The sequence below is a fragment of the Mastigoproctus giganteus genome, chromosome 4 (assembly GCF_048544385.1).
Source record: "Mastigoproctus giganteus isolate SK-2022 chromosome 4, ASM4854438v1, whole genome shotgun sequence".
Taxonomy (NCBI): Eukaryota; Metazoa; Arthropoda; class Arachnida; order Uropygi; family Thelyphonidae; genus Mastigoproctus; species Mastigoproctus giganteus.
The window spans coordinates 24,184,655-24,200,910 of NC_143578.1; the positions used below are offsets into that span (position 1 = coordinate 24,184,655).

General features: G+C 36.4%; 1 protein-coding gene across 1 annotated transcript in view; it reads right to left on the reverse strand.

Annotated features, from left to right (window-relative positions):
• Window positions 1-15,094, reverse strand: part of LOC150086474 (uncharacterized) — a 153,862-nt gene extending 138,768 nt beyond the window's left edge. Inside the window, exon 1 of the mRNA XM_090372179.1 lies at window positions 14,352-15,094. Coding sequence (XP_090228305.1) covers window positions 14,352-14,446 — 95 coding nt within the window. The 5' untranslated portion in view covers window positions 14,447-15,094. The remainder of the gene's footprint in view (window positions 1-14,351) is intronic.
• Window positions 15,095-16,256: the final 1,162 nt, after the last annotated feature.

Below are 16,256 nucleotides of genomic sequence, written 5' to 3' on the forward strand. Positions count from 1 at the left end.
TATAGGTAAATAGTTTGTGGAGAATTCATGGGGTTCTGTCGATGATATACAAGAAATTTTCCTGCTGAAAAATTTCCTGTACTCAAAATGGAAATTTTGTGTACTGCATACAACTTTGGAAGCCTCATTTTAGGAAGGATGTGGGTCTGTTGGATGCAAAGAAGAATGACAAGAATGACAAGATTTATGGTGTCCCATTATATAATGGGACACCATAAATAATTGGACAGATTCCGTCTGATTATTTTAAAAGAAGCAACAAAATTTATGGTGTCCCCTTATATAAGGAACAACATAAATTTTAATTAAAAAAGGACGATTGCAAGATAGGTGTGCAAAAATTGGCTTTCAGCCAGACAGCAGTAATTGAATGTTGAAAAAATTTTCATGTTGTGTTGTAGAAGTGGGTATTCTGAATAAATTTAAGGAAGGATTATACAATTTATGAGAGAAGATGGACAAATGATGTGGGTAGACTTTTTCCCCTTATTCGCTGATGCTGTATAAGCTACTGTTCTTGCATCGTGTGCTACAACTACCACAAATATTCAATTGTTAGAATTTAAAGTGTTTAGGTCAGTCGATGGATTTGATTGAAATTCTCCTATTAAAGAACTTTACAGAATATGAATTTATTTATTTAATAATAGGTCTTTCATGTTAGAATTTAACATTGGTACATTTACTGATTTCAAATGTTCTGCAATTGTTAGCTTGCATTTTTTTTTTTTTTTTTTTTTTTTTTTATATTCAAGAATTGGTTATATCATGTACATAAACTCTACACAATCCTGTGCCATGGCCTGGACGAATGGGGCACATTTCTGTTAGGAGCACCAAAATGAAATAAATTAAATAAAATTTGAGTTGTAGGGAGCGCAGTATGAACTGTTTGCTACGAACGCTAAATAAGGTAGCACTGTCAAAATATAAACATGTATTATATTTTGGAGAATATACGTGTATATATATAAATTAAAATTTTTAAAATGTTAAAACTCAAATTTCTTCAGTTTTTTGAATCAAAGGAAAAATCAAGATATGCATTTATCTGCTTTCAGTAGCATTGATAAATAAAATGATAATTATTTACTATAAGAAGCTCGATTAGGGTTAATAAATAACGTTATCCAAACATAAGGTTTATCTGAAAACAAACATGTTTTTTTCTCGCTGTATTCCACATAAGGAACCCGTTATGCAATGGCTCAACAGTAAGTGGGAGGACAATCAATTTTGAGCTACGTTCAACAGGAACAGCTTTTAAATCAAACCAAACAGCTGACAATGGGATGGGACATACACTTCGTTCGCCCAAGGGAGGAGAGCTCTTAGGATGAGAAAGTAGGCAGAAAGAAAGAATAGAAGAAGTACAACAATGGGAGAGTCAGCGGAAGTAAAGAAAACTGATGAATGTAAGACACTGCGTGACATAAGATTTTTTTCTTTCCAGTAGGTCTGTGATGAATCCTTTACAGCTAAAAAAATAGCAGGATCTTGAACAGGGCGCATATATATCGGCTTACATAAAAGGGAACTAAATTCTCGCCCTATCACAAAAAAAAAAAAAAAAAAAAAGAAAGAAAGAAATATCGTGGGGTCTCAAGACAGATGAGAGTTTTCGCGATTTCTCATTCAAACCAACAATTCTATATTCTCAGCACGCCTTAAAATCATTAACTGTATGCCCATTGATAATTCGCGTTATTTACAAAGATAGGCAATGTCCACCAGTGGCTTTGCATTGATATTTTATGTCCATTGTTCTTTCAACCAAAATGCCTACAGACTTTGTTAAAATCGTGGCACTGACCTTATTAACGGTAGCAAATCTGTGTAGTTGCCTATCTGTCTTTATCAACACCCGACAGAGTACAAGAGGCGCTTGTCAGGGACAAAGAAATTACGACGCTCAAATTGGACCCTCCGCGGCTATTATGGGTTATCAAGGAAGATACAATTTTGTTCGTATGTGATGTTTGTCACGGGGTGAAAGAGGAGGCAACGGGAGGGAATAGAATAAATCATAGAGCAAGAGCAATGGAAAGTTGGCTTGTTAATGAGGACTTTTTCTCTTCTCACTGAATCAGAAGAAAGTTATGGGAATAGTCATAGAGATGCATTGAATGAAACGTGCAAGGTGGCCTATGAGTATAAACTTCTGCAACAGATTTTGCTCCTATATTGTAGCATATATCATTCTATTCAAGATGAAATAAATAAAAAATAAATTTAATTTTTAATTATCCAAAATGCGAATAATATGTGGTGGCTAACCTTTGCAGATGGTTTAATATTGTCTTTGTATTAATATCATTTCTATGGAGTAAGAACGTTTAGAAGAGAAAAGAGAACCATCACAAAATGGGTACTTAACAACAAATTCCTATTTTGATTTTCGATGCATCTAAATCGGTAAAATTGGTTATGATGCTGCAATCAGTATTTCAGATATAAGCATAGTGTTTCATCTTAATCTAGTCTACATAATTCAAGAAATGCCTTGGTTAGACATGAATGAAGGTCCAACTTTTTAACAGTTTTGGGTACTAGAATAAGACATACCAGCTTGCGACGAAAGTCTTGCGTTTTACGTCCACAAACGTTTTTCAACCAAAGTATTGTTCAACTTTGGCAAACATTTAGACAGTGAATATACCACGATGGCTTCATCATGAAAAAACCGGTATGGATGATTTTGTGTAAGTGTAAACTAATGGGATAACGTCAATTCATTGTACGGTGTACAGGACAATTTGGAGCATGATAATTTGGTGAAAGATGGTGGTGATCTAATGTATTTTGATGTATTTGTGGCCACAACCACAACTGGCATTCCCAAAGACTTATTAAGAAACGACTTTCACAAGTGCTTTTGCCAGTGGGTTCATCGATTGTGCATGTAGGAGATTATATTGAAAAGGAGAAGGTTCTAGCAGACGAGGTCTGCTAGAAGATTAAATTTAAGGTAGATCCATTTCGCGAATGAAATAATTAATCTATGTGTAAATTAATTTGTAATAAAGTCACTCAGGGAGTGAATAATGCTAAGGCAGACTTCGAAAAGACATTGTTAAAAAGGATGTAAGCAATAGAAGAAACGAACTGAACCATATCGTTGTTGTTTGTTGGTTTTTTTAGGAGCATCGGCGACTAAGGCTATGTTGCTCCGCGTATATTGTCTGTAAATTGCGTGTGTTCTGAGGTGGATTTTCTGTTTGCTGGACGAAAAACTCGAGTATCTGGGAGAAAAAATTACGCTAGAGCACGACTAACTCGGCCACGTTGTGAAAAAGGCCCATAGAAATTCTTCTCACGGAATTTGAACTCAGGTCTTTTTCACCCAGTGTTGGGGAGGACAGCGATCCTCCCAACTGTGCTACCCATGAGGGCAGATCTGTGTTTGTGTGCTAAGCGCCAAAGGAACTAAGGCTATTAGGCGAAAGTGATTTGTGTCTGTAAATTTCATGTATTATGTGGTTAATTTGCTTGGTTGGTGGACGAAAAACCAAAGTTCCCAGGAGAGAGAGAGAGAGAGAGAGAGAGAGAGAGAGAGAGAGAGAGAGAGAGAGAGAGAGAGAGAGAGAGAACCATACTTCCCTGAGCCTTACTAACTCAGCCACGTTGCACAGTGAAGTTCAGAAAAATTCCTCTTGTCACTGACGAGATTCGAACCCGGTCATTTTCCACTTGGTATGTGGATGGTGATTATGTCCACTGTGTTACCTGCGAAGGTCAGCAAAGATAAAGGAGCACTCCTATAGAGGTGAGTTACAATGTATTGCGACCAGACGTTTTCTTGGGGGAGGGGCTTAATTAAGATAGTTAAGGCTTTGAAAGGCTCCAATAAATTAAATAATGGATATCTTTTCTCTCTTTTGTTTGTCGTTGGGGATACAAAGTAAAGAACATCGAGGAAAGATTGTTATTGACTGGATATAAGACAATTTTCTTTTAGCCAGGGTTATTAAACTGTTAATAAATTACCATCTAATTTCGTAGGGAGCTTATATAAATTTAAAGAAGGGTTGTACAGATACCTGGGGGAAAGCAAGTGGCATTTCTAAGGTTTATACTGAATATACCTGACTCCCTCGCATTGATTTGCGTTTATTAATACTAATTAGGAATTACGAACTCGAATGAAAACAATTTATGCAAATATGCTAGTTTGGAGACTCGTGTTTTATATTCAAACGTTGGTTGCAGTCCTCCCCTTGGAATGCCAAAATCTGTGATATACTTGTTAATATGTATGAGTCAGTTCACTACTAGCTACAGAAATGACCTTCAGTTTGTTTTCGAAAAGAGCTCTAGGCAAGAAAATGTCAAAATCAGTATCGTTCAGATAGCGAGATTTATGACTGAAACAAAAATAATAAAGCCTAAGAGGAGGCCAATAAAAGGGTGTAGCCTTCTCAATAGTACGGCCGGTTAAATTCCAATTTAGACAATAAATATGAGGGATCAATGACCCCAGAAAAATCAATATGTTTAGGAAGCACCGCTCATTCTGAGATTAATATAATTAAATTAAAATAGCTACGCTGCTCATCAAGAGGCGAGGGATGTATGATTTTTTCTCCCGGAAACTCGGGTTTTTTTGTCTAGAAAACAGACAAATCGACCACAGAATACACGCAATAGAGATATGTGATCCCGTCATTGGTTCATTAATAATCCGTTTCTTAATCCGGTTCAAAGTCTCTGAGCTCTCTGTCTCATAGACCTTCCGTTTCTGATGCATGCTTTTTTCATAGATCCATGACCACTCTTCTTCTGAATTAGCATCTATTCTCCCCAATCAGTCCGAACACGCACTGCAATCAATCAGCATCCATTCACTATCCAACTCCATACTCACAGAACCAACTTTTTCCCTTCCTCATTTATCCCTTCAACTTCTGTGCTCTGAGAAATCTTTCATTACATGTATTTCCCGAAAATTACAATTTACAGAAATTCAAGTCTAATGTCAACAAAGTATCTTTGGTCTTTTCAGCCTTCAATCCATGTATGGTACGTAACAACTACTATACATTCAAATAGCTTCTGTGTTTGGGGTGTTCAGAAAAATTAAATAAATATTGGATGTTATCAAGTTGTTTAAAAGATCTTTTTTAAGAATTCTTCATTTGCAATACAGAAAACTTTCAATTTCCCCCGAAACTTGTTAATCTACGTATTATTTATTATAATCGTCGTTACTCTAGTAAGAAATAAGGTGGCAAGGTTGTCATCGACTAATTTGAACACGTAAGGGTGCACAAAAAATTCTTCCCTTTCAACGGGATTCGAACCGAAGCTTTTCCCACATGGTGTAGAAGACCGGTGAGCGTAACCATTGTGCTAGCCACGCGGGCGAGTAAAGTGGTTGTCGAATAAGAATCATGTCTTCATTCCTTCTGCAACTATAAATTTTTCATTTTCTTTCCACAGCGAATGTGTGTTTTTTGACACGCGAACACGCAATTAAAATTGGCGTCAACGTTGGTTGGTAAACAGTTTTAAAAACCTGAACTCAGCCCACTCTTCTTCTGAATTGGCATCTATTCCACTCAGCCCACTGTTTACGTACTGCTTTACACATGTAGGAAATTAGGCAATCCATAGATGAAATCTCATCCCGTCCAATGTAGGAAGTGACCATGAATATTCAACAGCAGCTGTCAGTAAAAGTAAAAAATTATCTTTTATGGTAGGTGATGCTAATTGATATACCTTAATCAGTCAGATAATTTTTAAATTTAGTTATATTATCAGAATGTCCACGCGGGTAGCACAGTAGTTATATAACCGTCCTCCCCATACTAAGTTGAAAAAAGCTCGGGTTCGAGTCCCGTCAATAACGCGGGAACTTTAATGGTCTTTTTCACTCCATGCTGAGTTAGTCGGTCTCAGGCGTAGATAGCAAGGTCGTCCAGCAGCAAAACAGGCAAAACGACCAGAGAAGACACGCAATTTACAGACTCTGGAGTGGGCTCCCAATTTCTTCTTTTTTTTTTTTTTTACGTTGTCCCATGAACTGAAACCCTAACTGTCCTACCTACTGGAACTGGCCCACCTTTCCGCTGTGTGGACGAGTACTCAGAAGCAGCTGACAAGGTGATTGATACACTGAGTGTCCAATTTATTAGATACCCACTACCTGATAGCGAGTAACTCCTCTTGTAGCCCTCAGAATAGCCTGGATTCGTCGTAGCATGGACCCAAAGAGATGTCGAAAGTATACATAGGATGCTGGGCCATGTTGGCCCAACGATTCAACTACACCGGCACTTCTGGCGTCGACTACCCACACCACGTTCAAAGTCAATTAAATAATTCGTCTTGCCCATTCTTAGCCTGAATTCTGGAAACGTCTGGGTTCGAATCCAGTCAATGATGCAAGGAATTTTTATGGGTTATTTTCACAACGTGGCTGAGTTATTTGGACTCAGGCCATAGTTTTTCTCCCAGAAACTCGGATTGTTCGTCCAGCAATCAGGCAAATCGGCCACGGAATACATACAATTTACAGACATAATATACTGACTCATAACCTTGGTTGCTTTGGTGCTTAATGTACACACACACATTGAAGGAGGGCTCCATTTCTTGAAAAGGATAGGGAACAGTGTAAAATGGCCACTAAGTGTATATCAATAAAGTCAATAGCATATGAAAACATTCCGAAGAGAGTATAGGACAAAAAAGAGGGAGTACATCTCCAAGCTATTCCTAATGAACAGGAAATGAAGTGGTTTCGTGTTAAATAATCTGTATACAACAATAATCTGTATACAATCTAGATTCTTCGAATCGTTCAACTGCGAGATTGGAGCAGGAAGTTACATGTTCACTTGTCTAGGAATTCTTTAACCAGCGTGTTGCCGATTTGTGGTGTCTACGACAGTATGCAAAATTTCAGGAATGAGTTCTGTAAGGGATGAAAATTTTGAATACTGAGGAACGATAAGATTACAGATATTATCTAGCAATCTAGGTGTAATTGCGCACAGGTGAAACATTTTTTTTTTTTGTTTTTGTAAATAAATTAGATAAAGCAAGATTGTGTTAAGAAATATTGAAGTTAATTGAGTTCTCTGCCACCACTGGACAGAATAACGAAAAAAACTGTGGCGAATCTTTAGTATTATTATTAAATTCACAATTGTTAATAGACCTGAAAGACGGCAAATGAATGTAAATTCGCAGGTTAAAGTACAGATACAGAGTTAGGGGTGACTTAGAATGGGAAAGGTTTAGGGGTCACGGTACAAGCAGATATGAAATTTTCCTTACAGTGTAAGCAGGCAGCCAGTAAGGCCTAGGGTATATTATCAGTAGTAAGACCTTTGTCAGTAAGAAGAAGAATGTTGCTCTTTATAAAACGAATGTAAGACCTCCTTTGGAATATTGTATTCAGCTCTGACGACTATACTTGCGAAAGGACATAGAACTTACGTAGAGGGACTAAAGAAGAGTAGCTAAATTGGTTGGAGTACATCTTCTAAGAGACATAGTTCCTCTATGAGGAACTATGTCTCTTACAAGATGTAGACTGCAGCTCCTGGAGACTGAACATATCTCAGGGGCGACCTAATAGAGGTGTTTAAGGCCGTTAAAAGAATAAGTAGAAGAAGGTATTTCCAAATTGGTAGGTGAAACAAAAACAAGGGTGCACAATTATAAAATTAGGAGACCGTATCTCATTAGGTTTACTTTGGGGCAGCGTGTTGTTGAGGTAGAGAGTCTGACAAAGCCTATTCGGTACTGGATTGTTATTTTTCAGAAATGACAAATTGTGATTGATTCCGAATTCTTTTTTCTGGATTATAAAAACAGATTATTTCCTTGTATCATTTAGCGTAGTTAACACTAATACAAATTCAGTACTAAGTTTCTTCTCTGTCTCACAGAATATACCCTTAACCCAACTACGATTATAAAGTGTTCAGCATATATATTCAGCTTATATATTCAGCAACGTTCCATAATAAGGATTGCCATTAAGAAACGCATCAACTCATTAACTCCCAACTCTGATTATAATCGCAGTTGGGAGTCAATGAGTTATAATCACAGTTGGGAGGCATTGAATTGTTAACAAAATCTGAATACCTTAAGCAAGCATTCAAATCTCAGTACATGATTCATAATGACTCTTAATAATACCTCTGAACTGATAGTAGGTGCGCTTATCGAAAATGTTTTCCAACCGGATCATGCTGTCACTGTTTAAATTTTTAAAATGTCTACAACATTTTGTATCTAGATACCCAATTGCACTCTGCCGAAAATTTTCCTTACTGGACACTCAAGATCAATCCACGTGCCAACCTCAATTTTTTTTAAATATTAGCCTCTACAAAATGTTCGTGACAAATTCTGGATTGTGATCCAGGATTTATCACGAACGTATCTGGGATCAATATTATTTAATTGGGTCATTTCAAACTCGTTCAGACTACAGTAATAAGATGCTTTTGTTTTCGTAATCATTGCATATCTTTTACCAGTCAGTATTCATTGCTCTCTTTTTGACCTTAATTCTCCAAGAGAAGTTTAATGATGCTCTTATCTATTGTAAAATAAAGGCCCTTCACCTGTTAATTGAGTTAAACTTGTGTTCATTGCTCGATACTACAGAAATTTTATGTAGTTATTCTCGTATATCTTATAAAAATTGTATATTATTGCAGAATGTAGTTACTTTAAAATTTATATATTAGTTTTCTAGTTTTTAGAGTACACTGAATGGCCAATTTATTAGGTGGTCAGTATATCTGGGTTTCATAGTGGCATGGACTGAACGAGGTGTCGAAAGCGTGCATACATGCTGGTATGTGTCTATGTCGATTCAATTGCTTCCAACATTTGTGATGAATTTATTTGTTGCAAGTTGGATGGTTGCAGATATTCACTCTGAAGAGCTCCTTTCACCTCATTCCACAGGTGATAAATTGGATTGAGATCTAGAAACTGTTGTAGAGTTTTAGGCGATGTTGCCGATGCGCCTAAAACCCTACAACAACAATCCCTATTATCTGTCCTCCGGGTTTATATCGCATAGTACGAAAACGTGATGCTGTTACTGAGGTAGGCGTATCTAATAAAGCGGGCACTCTGTATACATCAACAGAATAGTTTAACAGGGGAATGGAAAACAACACGATATATCTTCAACGCTGGAATTTTCAGAATCCATCAGTGAAAATTCCACAGCTGGTGAGAGAACTTTCTTAGAAGAAGACGCTTAGTGATGCTGAAAGCACGCGAATGTGGTGCTAAATTATGCGAAAGTTCTTTTAATTGAGTTTTGAGAAGCTCTTTCAGAGACGAGAAGGATAGCAGAGGATTGAAGGTAATGCGATTTTTGCATAATTGGGAATTGGTACTTTTAATGTTTATGATAAGGTAACTCGGATGTGATAAATACATTCGAACCCGTTTACCTCCTTGTTTTTAGCTTTATGTATTCTATGTATTGGCATTTATTAGTATTCTTTTAATTTCTTTTTTTTAATTTTTAACATTGCAAATCTCTTTGATGCAGTAATAGGAACCACCTGGGTAAGATTTTGTATGAAAACATAGGTTCGATCTTCTCCAAGGTGAAAGGTTGGGCCATAAGAAATTTGGATGTATTGGTTCCTAGAGGTCCTAACGCAAGAACAGAACTGTCTTACTTATATTTAAGACTAGAATATCAATCTTTACTCTTTACTTTTTCTGAGAATTGGATATTCATTCAATGATTCTCACCATTTTTGTAACAGCATTTCATTTTGTAATCTTCGTGTAAATTAAAGGCTTCGATTTTTCTTTAACCATAACATCTCCAAATACTATATAATACACATCTAGTGTTACTATTAGAAAGATAAATAAAGGCTTAATGTTTTATCGTCATATTTTGTTTTCGTATTTTTGAAAGCTTACCATTCTTTTTCAAATTGGTAAATTTTCTTGCTTAAACCAGAACACACTTAACTACAAAGTGCCAATGAATTTTCACTTTTTTAGTGAGCCGCTGCAAGACAGTGTTATACAAAAATAGCTAACGAAGGAGGCAGAGGACCCGGAAGTGTCTGTAGTTGCAGTTAATGAATATCGAAAGCAGTCTGAGAAAAGGTTAAGAAACAATGAACTGACATTATTATTTTTTTTAAGTTGGTCAGTTGGACGGTGTTATAACCACTCTACTACCCAGGAGGATTCGCAGGTATCACAGTGGTTTTAACACCTTCTTCCCTCAAGGCTCTCGTGTGTAGCACAGTTGGTAGGCTCGACGAGTGGAAAAGACCTGAGTTCGAGTTCCGTCAATGAAGGAGGAATTTTTATGGTTCTTTTTCACTACATGGCTGAGTTAGTCAGTATCAGGCGTGGTGTGCATGGTTTTACCTCCGGGAAACTCGGGTTTTTCGTTCAACAATCACAAAATCAATCTGAGAACACACGCAATTTGCAGACAATATACACGGAGCAATATGGCATTAGGGGTTTAGGAACTGATGCGCCTAAAACCCTACTACAACAACTTCCTGCAAGGAACTTTTATGGCCTTTTTCACACCGTGGCTGAGTTAGTTGGTCTCAGGCGAAGATAGCAAGGGTTTTGCTCCAGGACTCCGGGCTTTTCGTTCAGTAAAAAAAGGCAAATCAATGAGAGAAGAAACACACTATTTACGGACATTTCGTAATACACATGGGTGGTTGAGTTTGTTCTCTCGGGTAAACCTAATTGAAATATTTATATTATTTTTTCTAAAGTTGATAAACCTATGCGAAAAGAGTGTAGAGTGTGTTTTGTGTCAAACGGCACCAGGGTTCCCCCCCTATCTCTGCGTAGTATACATCGTGGGTGTGAAACAGAACACTGTCAATGCCAGAGGTTTAAAGATGTATGGATATTGTATGTGTAGTGTCAGGAACTGTTGTTCCTCTGGTCAGTTCGCCCTAATGGGACCCAACGTTGCCCCACTCCGCCCCGTGGAGGCAACCAGGTACACCAGTATTATAGTTATTTACTCTGGCAGGGCCTGCCACCTAATTTCCAGAAATTTCAGTGGCTAGGACCTAAAAAAAAAAAAAAACCCGCTATAGATAGTGGTCATCCAAAAGGAGTACTAGTTATGTGATTTGATATCATTAATTTTTTTGATGTAGGGCTCAAGCAATTTAACAATGATTCGAACGCTAGTAGTTGTAAGTTAGAGGGGAGACTGAAGGCTGGGGGAAAAGACAGAGATATGGGATCCATAGAGAAGATGACCTCCAAATCAGTGAAGCAGGCCCATGCCTCACGAGAGCGGAAAGAGGGACGGCGAGGGGGGAGGAGATCAGGGGTAACCTCCCTCTTCGGCCTGGGGAATGGAGGCAAAGGACCACTCAAGGGAGCGTGGCTAGGAAGGCCTAATGCCAGCAGCTCAGCTGTGCTGATAGTTGTGTCAGTATTCCACAGCATGCTGGCTAGGAACAGCCAACAGCATGGATGACCTTGGGGTCCATAAGGTTCCCATGACCATTCGTCCATGTGGTGGAGAGGCTGGAATAGAACATGCAATTTATATCATTCGCTCATACACCATTTTTTAATTAATTTTTTTAAATTTTATTTATTTATTATTTATTTTTTTTACGTTTTATATTTTATAGTTCTTTCCCTCCCTACATTTCAAGACAACATTTTACAGTTTTTGCATTAACCTATGCGAAAAATGTAATTTACTTGTATTTATGAATTTATTGTTCCATTATTGAAAAAAATTCTTTTATCTTTCCCTGTAAGATTACAGAACTTGACGCCCTCACGGTAGCACAGTTGGTGCAATCGCCATCCTGCTCACCTGAAAAGACCTGAGTTCGAATCGCATGACGAGAGGAATTTTTATAAGCCTTTTTCACAATGTGGCTGGTTGGTCTTAGGAGAAGGTAGCATGGTTTTTTCCTTCGGAAATTCGGATGTTTTTTTCCAGAAAACAGGCGAAAACAACGATAGAATGCATATAGTTTACAGGCGATATACTGTATATAGTGTAACATGGTCTAAGCTGGTACTGCGGCTAAAACCCTACAACAAACAAAACCACGGAACTTGCATCTGTAAATTGGAAGGATTTCATCTTTCCCTGTAAGACCAACTCTTTTGATAGTTACCGTTAGATTGTCAAAGCCAACCATAAATCACTGATACAGATAAATATCAATACAGTATATGTTTGGGATATTTAAATTATATGAATATAGGTGAATACTCAACAGTAAAACAGAGAGAGAGAGAGAGAGAGAGAGAGAGAGAGAATCTGAAACGAAAAGCTTGATGAATCCCAAATATTTTTTAAGGAAGTTTCCTTAAAAATCGCCACAACAACACTCCCAGTTTCTGTGCTGAATGTACGCTTATTCTGTACTATAAATGACGCTTTTATATTAAAAAGGGAGCTTTGTGCAGCGCTCCCTTTTACTTTTAAGACAGGGGGGGAGAGGGTTCCTTTGCATACTTGTTCAGCATTTCCCCACTTCCCTATTGTTCAATGTTTGCACCAGTGTTATGTTGCTTCAGAGCTTTATAATAGCACCATTCCCTATCCTCCCCCACACCTCTAGAAACGAATAGGTTCGGCAGTTTCCCGGCGTCATTACAGTCATCAAACTGAACCCCCCTAGTTCCCCACCTCTCTTTCCTGCCATGCACGCAGATGTGTCACCACAATAGCGTTAGAATCATACTTACACATGGCTCTGAAAAAAAAAAAAAAAACTTCCAGCAGTATCATGATTCAAACAACGACTTATGTTAATAGAATGTGAAGAAAAACCACAAGAATTTTTCCATGAAACGAAGAAGGCATAATGAGGCAAATGAAGCAGCCAAACTCGAACTTTTAAGACAAAAAAAAAAAAAAAAAAAAACCGGTTCACGTGATTCCTACTTTTTCTAACGTGACTTTCATGTGTTATGTTTGTAAGATCATATTTACAGGTTTTGATTAACGGCAGATCTTCGAGATTGAAGGTCACATTTATCGAACAAAATAATAAGTAAATATTATTTATTTACTAGCTGACAGTGAAATATTTAGTAAATAAACTAAATATTAACGAAACAAACTGGATACATTTATGGTAAAATTTTTATGATTTATGTTTCGATTAGGATAAAATTCAATTTTTGCACAAAATATTATTATATAATTTGCATTTTTAAGTCGCGCTTGTTTTAATACAAACTTAGAATATTAATATGACATGTCGGAAGCAAAGAAGGAAATAAAAGTGCTAATCTGGGTAATAAAATGCGTAAAATTTCGCCCTGGTTGTATAAATTTAAGTTATAAACTGGTTAAACAAAGAAACACAAAAGATAAATCATATGTACAATGCAGGGGCTCACATCTAGTAAGTATGGGCTTGGCACACCCGGGGTACTTAACTAGATATGATTATTCTTCTTTTTCTTGGCGATTCCCTTCTGCATCTGAATCTCTCTCTCTCTCTCTCTCTCTCTCTCTCTCTCTCTCTCTCTCTCTCAGAAATTGTATTTGGCTGGTGCAGCACAAGTCTCAGGCTTCTTTGCACCATATGGCCAATAATAACAATGATATATTCATATTTATGTGTGCATATTTAAGATATAATCAACAATATGACATATTTACTAATTTCATACAACTCTTAGAGTACATTCTGCTAGTTTCGTAGCCTTTGTTATTCTTAGAAACTATAAAAATTTAAGTTTGCGAAATACTATATATATGATTTTCATGAAAATGTTGTAAATAAACAATATAAAAAATTATTTCTTATTCTTATTATACTGATCGAAATGTTGAGAAAGTAAAAGTATTCTATTTTGCCATTATTTCGTGATCATTATTATTTTTCTCTTTATATGCATTGATTTTAATATTATTGTATTCGATTATTATTTTTTGTACTTTATTTAACGGTTATACCACCTTTTTTTAGTATTTTATTCTGTGCGCATTTTATTTTACGAAAATTTGTAATAATTTTTTTATTTAATGAATTTTATTGGCAAACTGAACACAATAATGCAATTGATAATATCCAGTTGTATGGATATTATCAATAAAAATAATTTATTTAGATTATTGGTAATCAGATATATTAAATTGATTGCATTAGTCAACAACATTTGATTTTGGAACAAACCATCGACAAGGAAATTTGATATATAAAAGTATTTATTCTATAGACTTAGTATTTTGTTATTCAGCATGAAATCTATAAATTATTGAAATGAATTTAGGCCTATTTATTATATTTCAGAATAAAATATATGTGTGTTTGGCATACACACTCACATTAAAGAATCATTTTCGCTATCTTAGAGTATCATCTTACCTTTTAAAGGGTAATTGGTCTCCATCCATCATCCTAGGTCTTCTTTTTGGTGGACTGGCACTCCTGGATCCCCGAGTCCTAACCCCTGTCTCCATGCCAATTACACCTTTGCTACCAACAATCCGACGACATTAGACAGGGAGATAAACACCTTGGTTCTTCAGGTGTCTCACGTTTTCACTCCCCCACTCCCCCGATGATCAAGATGACACTACAAGATGGGCGCAACCAATCCACAGCATCTACACAGCATCAGCAACCAGCATCCATGGCGCATGATGATAATCCTCGGGAGATGCTGTGGAAAAACAGAGAAATAAAAGGAAGGAAAACAAAAAATAAAAGACGACGAAGGATGATCCAATGGAAATTATGACTACCGTGACAGATTCTTTACTTCCTTAACGGCTGTCGTTAGCCAACCTCCCTTACGCGTCCATGTTTGACGCTGGAGTTTGGCTGTCGTGATTCATTTTTCGACTTTCACAAAACGAAGCACTTGGCTGCAGCGGCAGACATACTACTACGTCAACGGTAGCAGTTCGATAAACCCCAGAAGAGACGTACTCTTATTTTCCGACAGACGTTCGACCAGCAGCAGGCAGCCCCATTGTTCCTAATCAGTAGCCTACCCTACACTACTGCTATACTAGAACGCTCACGCTTATCTTCCGTTCAGCTCACACTCTCTCGTTGCTTTGGTCTAGAAACTGAACATGCAGTGAGCGAACGTCATAATCCTCCCAGCATCCTCATCACCTTGCCGCGTGTGAGCGCGTCAGTGCCACGAATGCATTTCGTCTCTCTCTCTCTCTCTCTCTCTCTCTCTCTCTCTCTAGTCAATGTAAAGTACTTGTTTTCGAACAAAGACCTCAGAAAAACAGACAAATACCCCTTCTAAAATCGTCATCTCTCTTCTTGGTGTAGATTTGTAAAGGATCTTCTGCTATTGCTTTTATTAACCGTCTGTTATTCATTGTAAGGCAGTACAATTTCCATCGCTTCTCTGCTGCCTGCAGGGAGGAGTAACCATAGCAACAATTCCCTCCCCTTCTTTTCCTTGAGCAGACATCGGTATTGAAAGGCACTCATATTTGTGAGTCTTAGCTGCACAAATCTAATTTGATCAAAGTATTTGTTAACGGGATATGTTTAGTGCAATAGCGTCACTAAAATTAACAACATTACGAAAGATGTTACTATTCAGAAATTAAGTTTAGTTGCTTTACCTAAAATTATTTATTATTATTTTATTTTATTATTGATATTTAATGTATTTGATTAATTTAAAATTATTATTATTACTGTTATTAAACTTCCTGATTATTTGATTTATTATTAATAAAATATTTACTATTATTTATTTACTCATTGATTATTCATTTTGATTATTGATTATTCTTATTAATTTATCGTAAATATTTTACATTTAAATATTATTTTTATAGATATTAAATATTATTTATTATTAATATTTAATATTTGGAAAAGTGCTTGCTTAGTTAATTTTAGATGGCGCTTGAAGTTAGCATAAGATGGGTTTTCTGCGTAACAGCATTAGGAAACGAAGAAAGATATATAGAATAATATTCTAAATGCTTAATAATTATTAAGTTCGGAAATCTCTTCGAAATTGTAAAGAAGTGCATTTTCATATTTCTGTGTAAGTATATAAAAATTTACAGTGCAGTTATATATATATATATGACATTAACGATAGTGTGTATTATCTGGTAATGTATCTGGTTTAAAATATATTAAATATGTGTTATGTAATTGTATTAAAATTTTATAAGAACAAATATGATTCTGTAAAGTTAATCAATTTAAATTTATTTTTTATCTTATTTTTCTTCAAGAAAAAGAAGAAAAAAAACCTGAATTGCGCTACAATGCAGACGACTA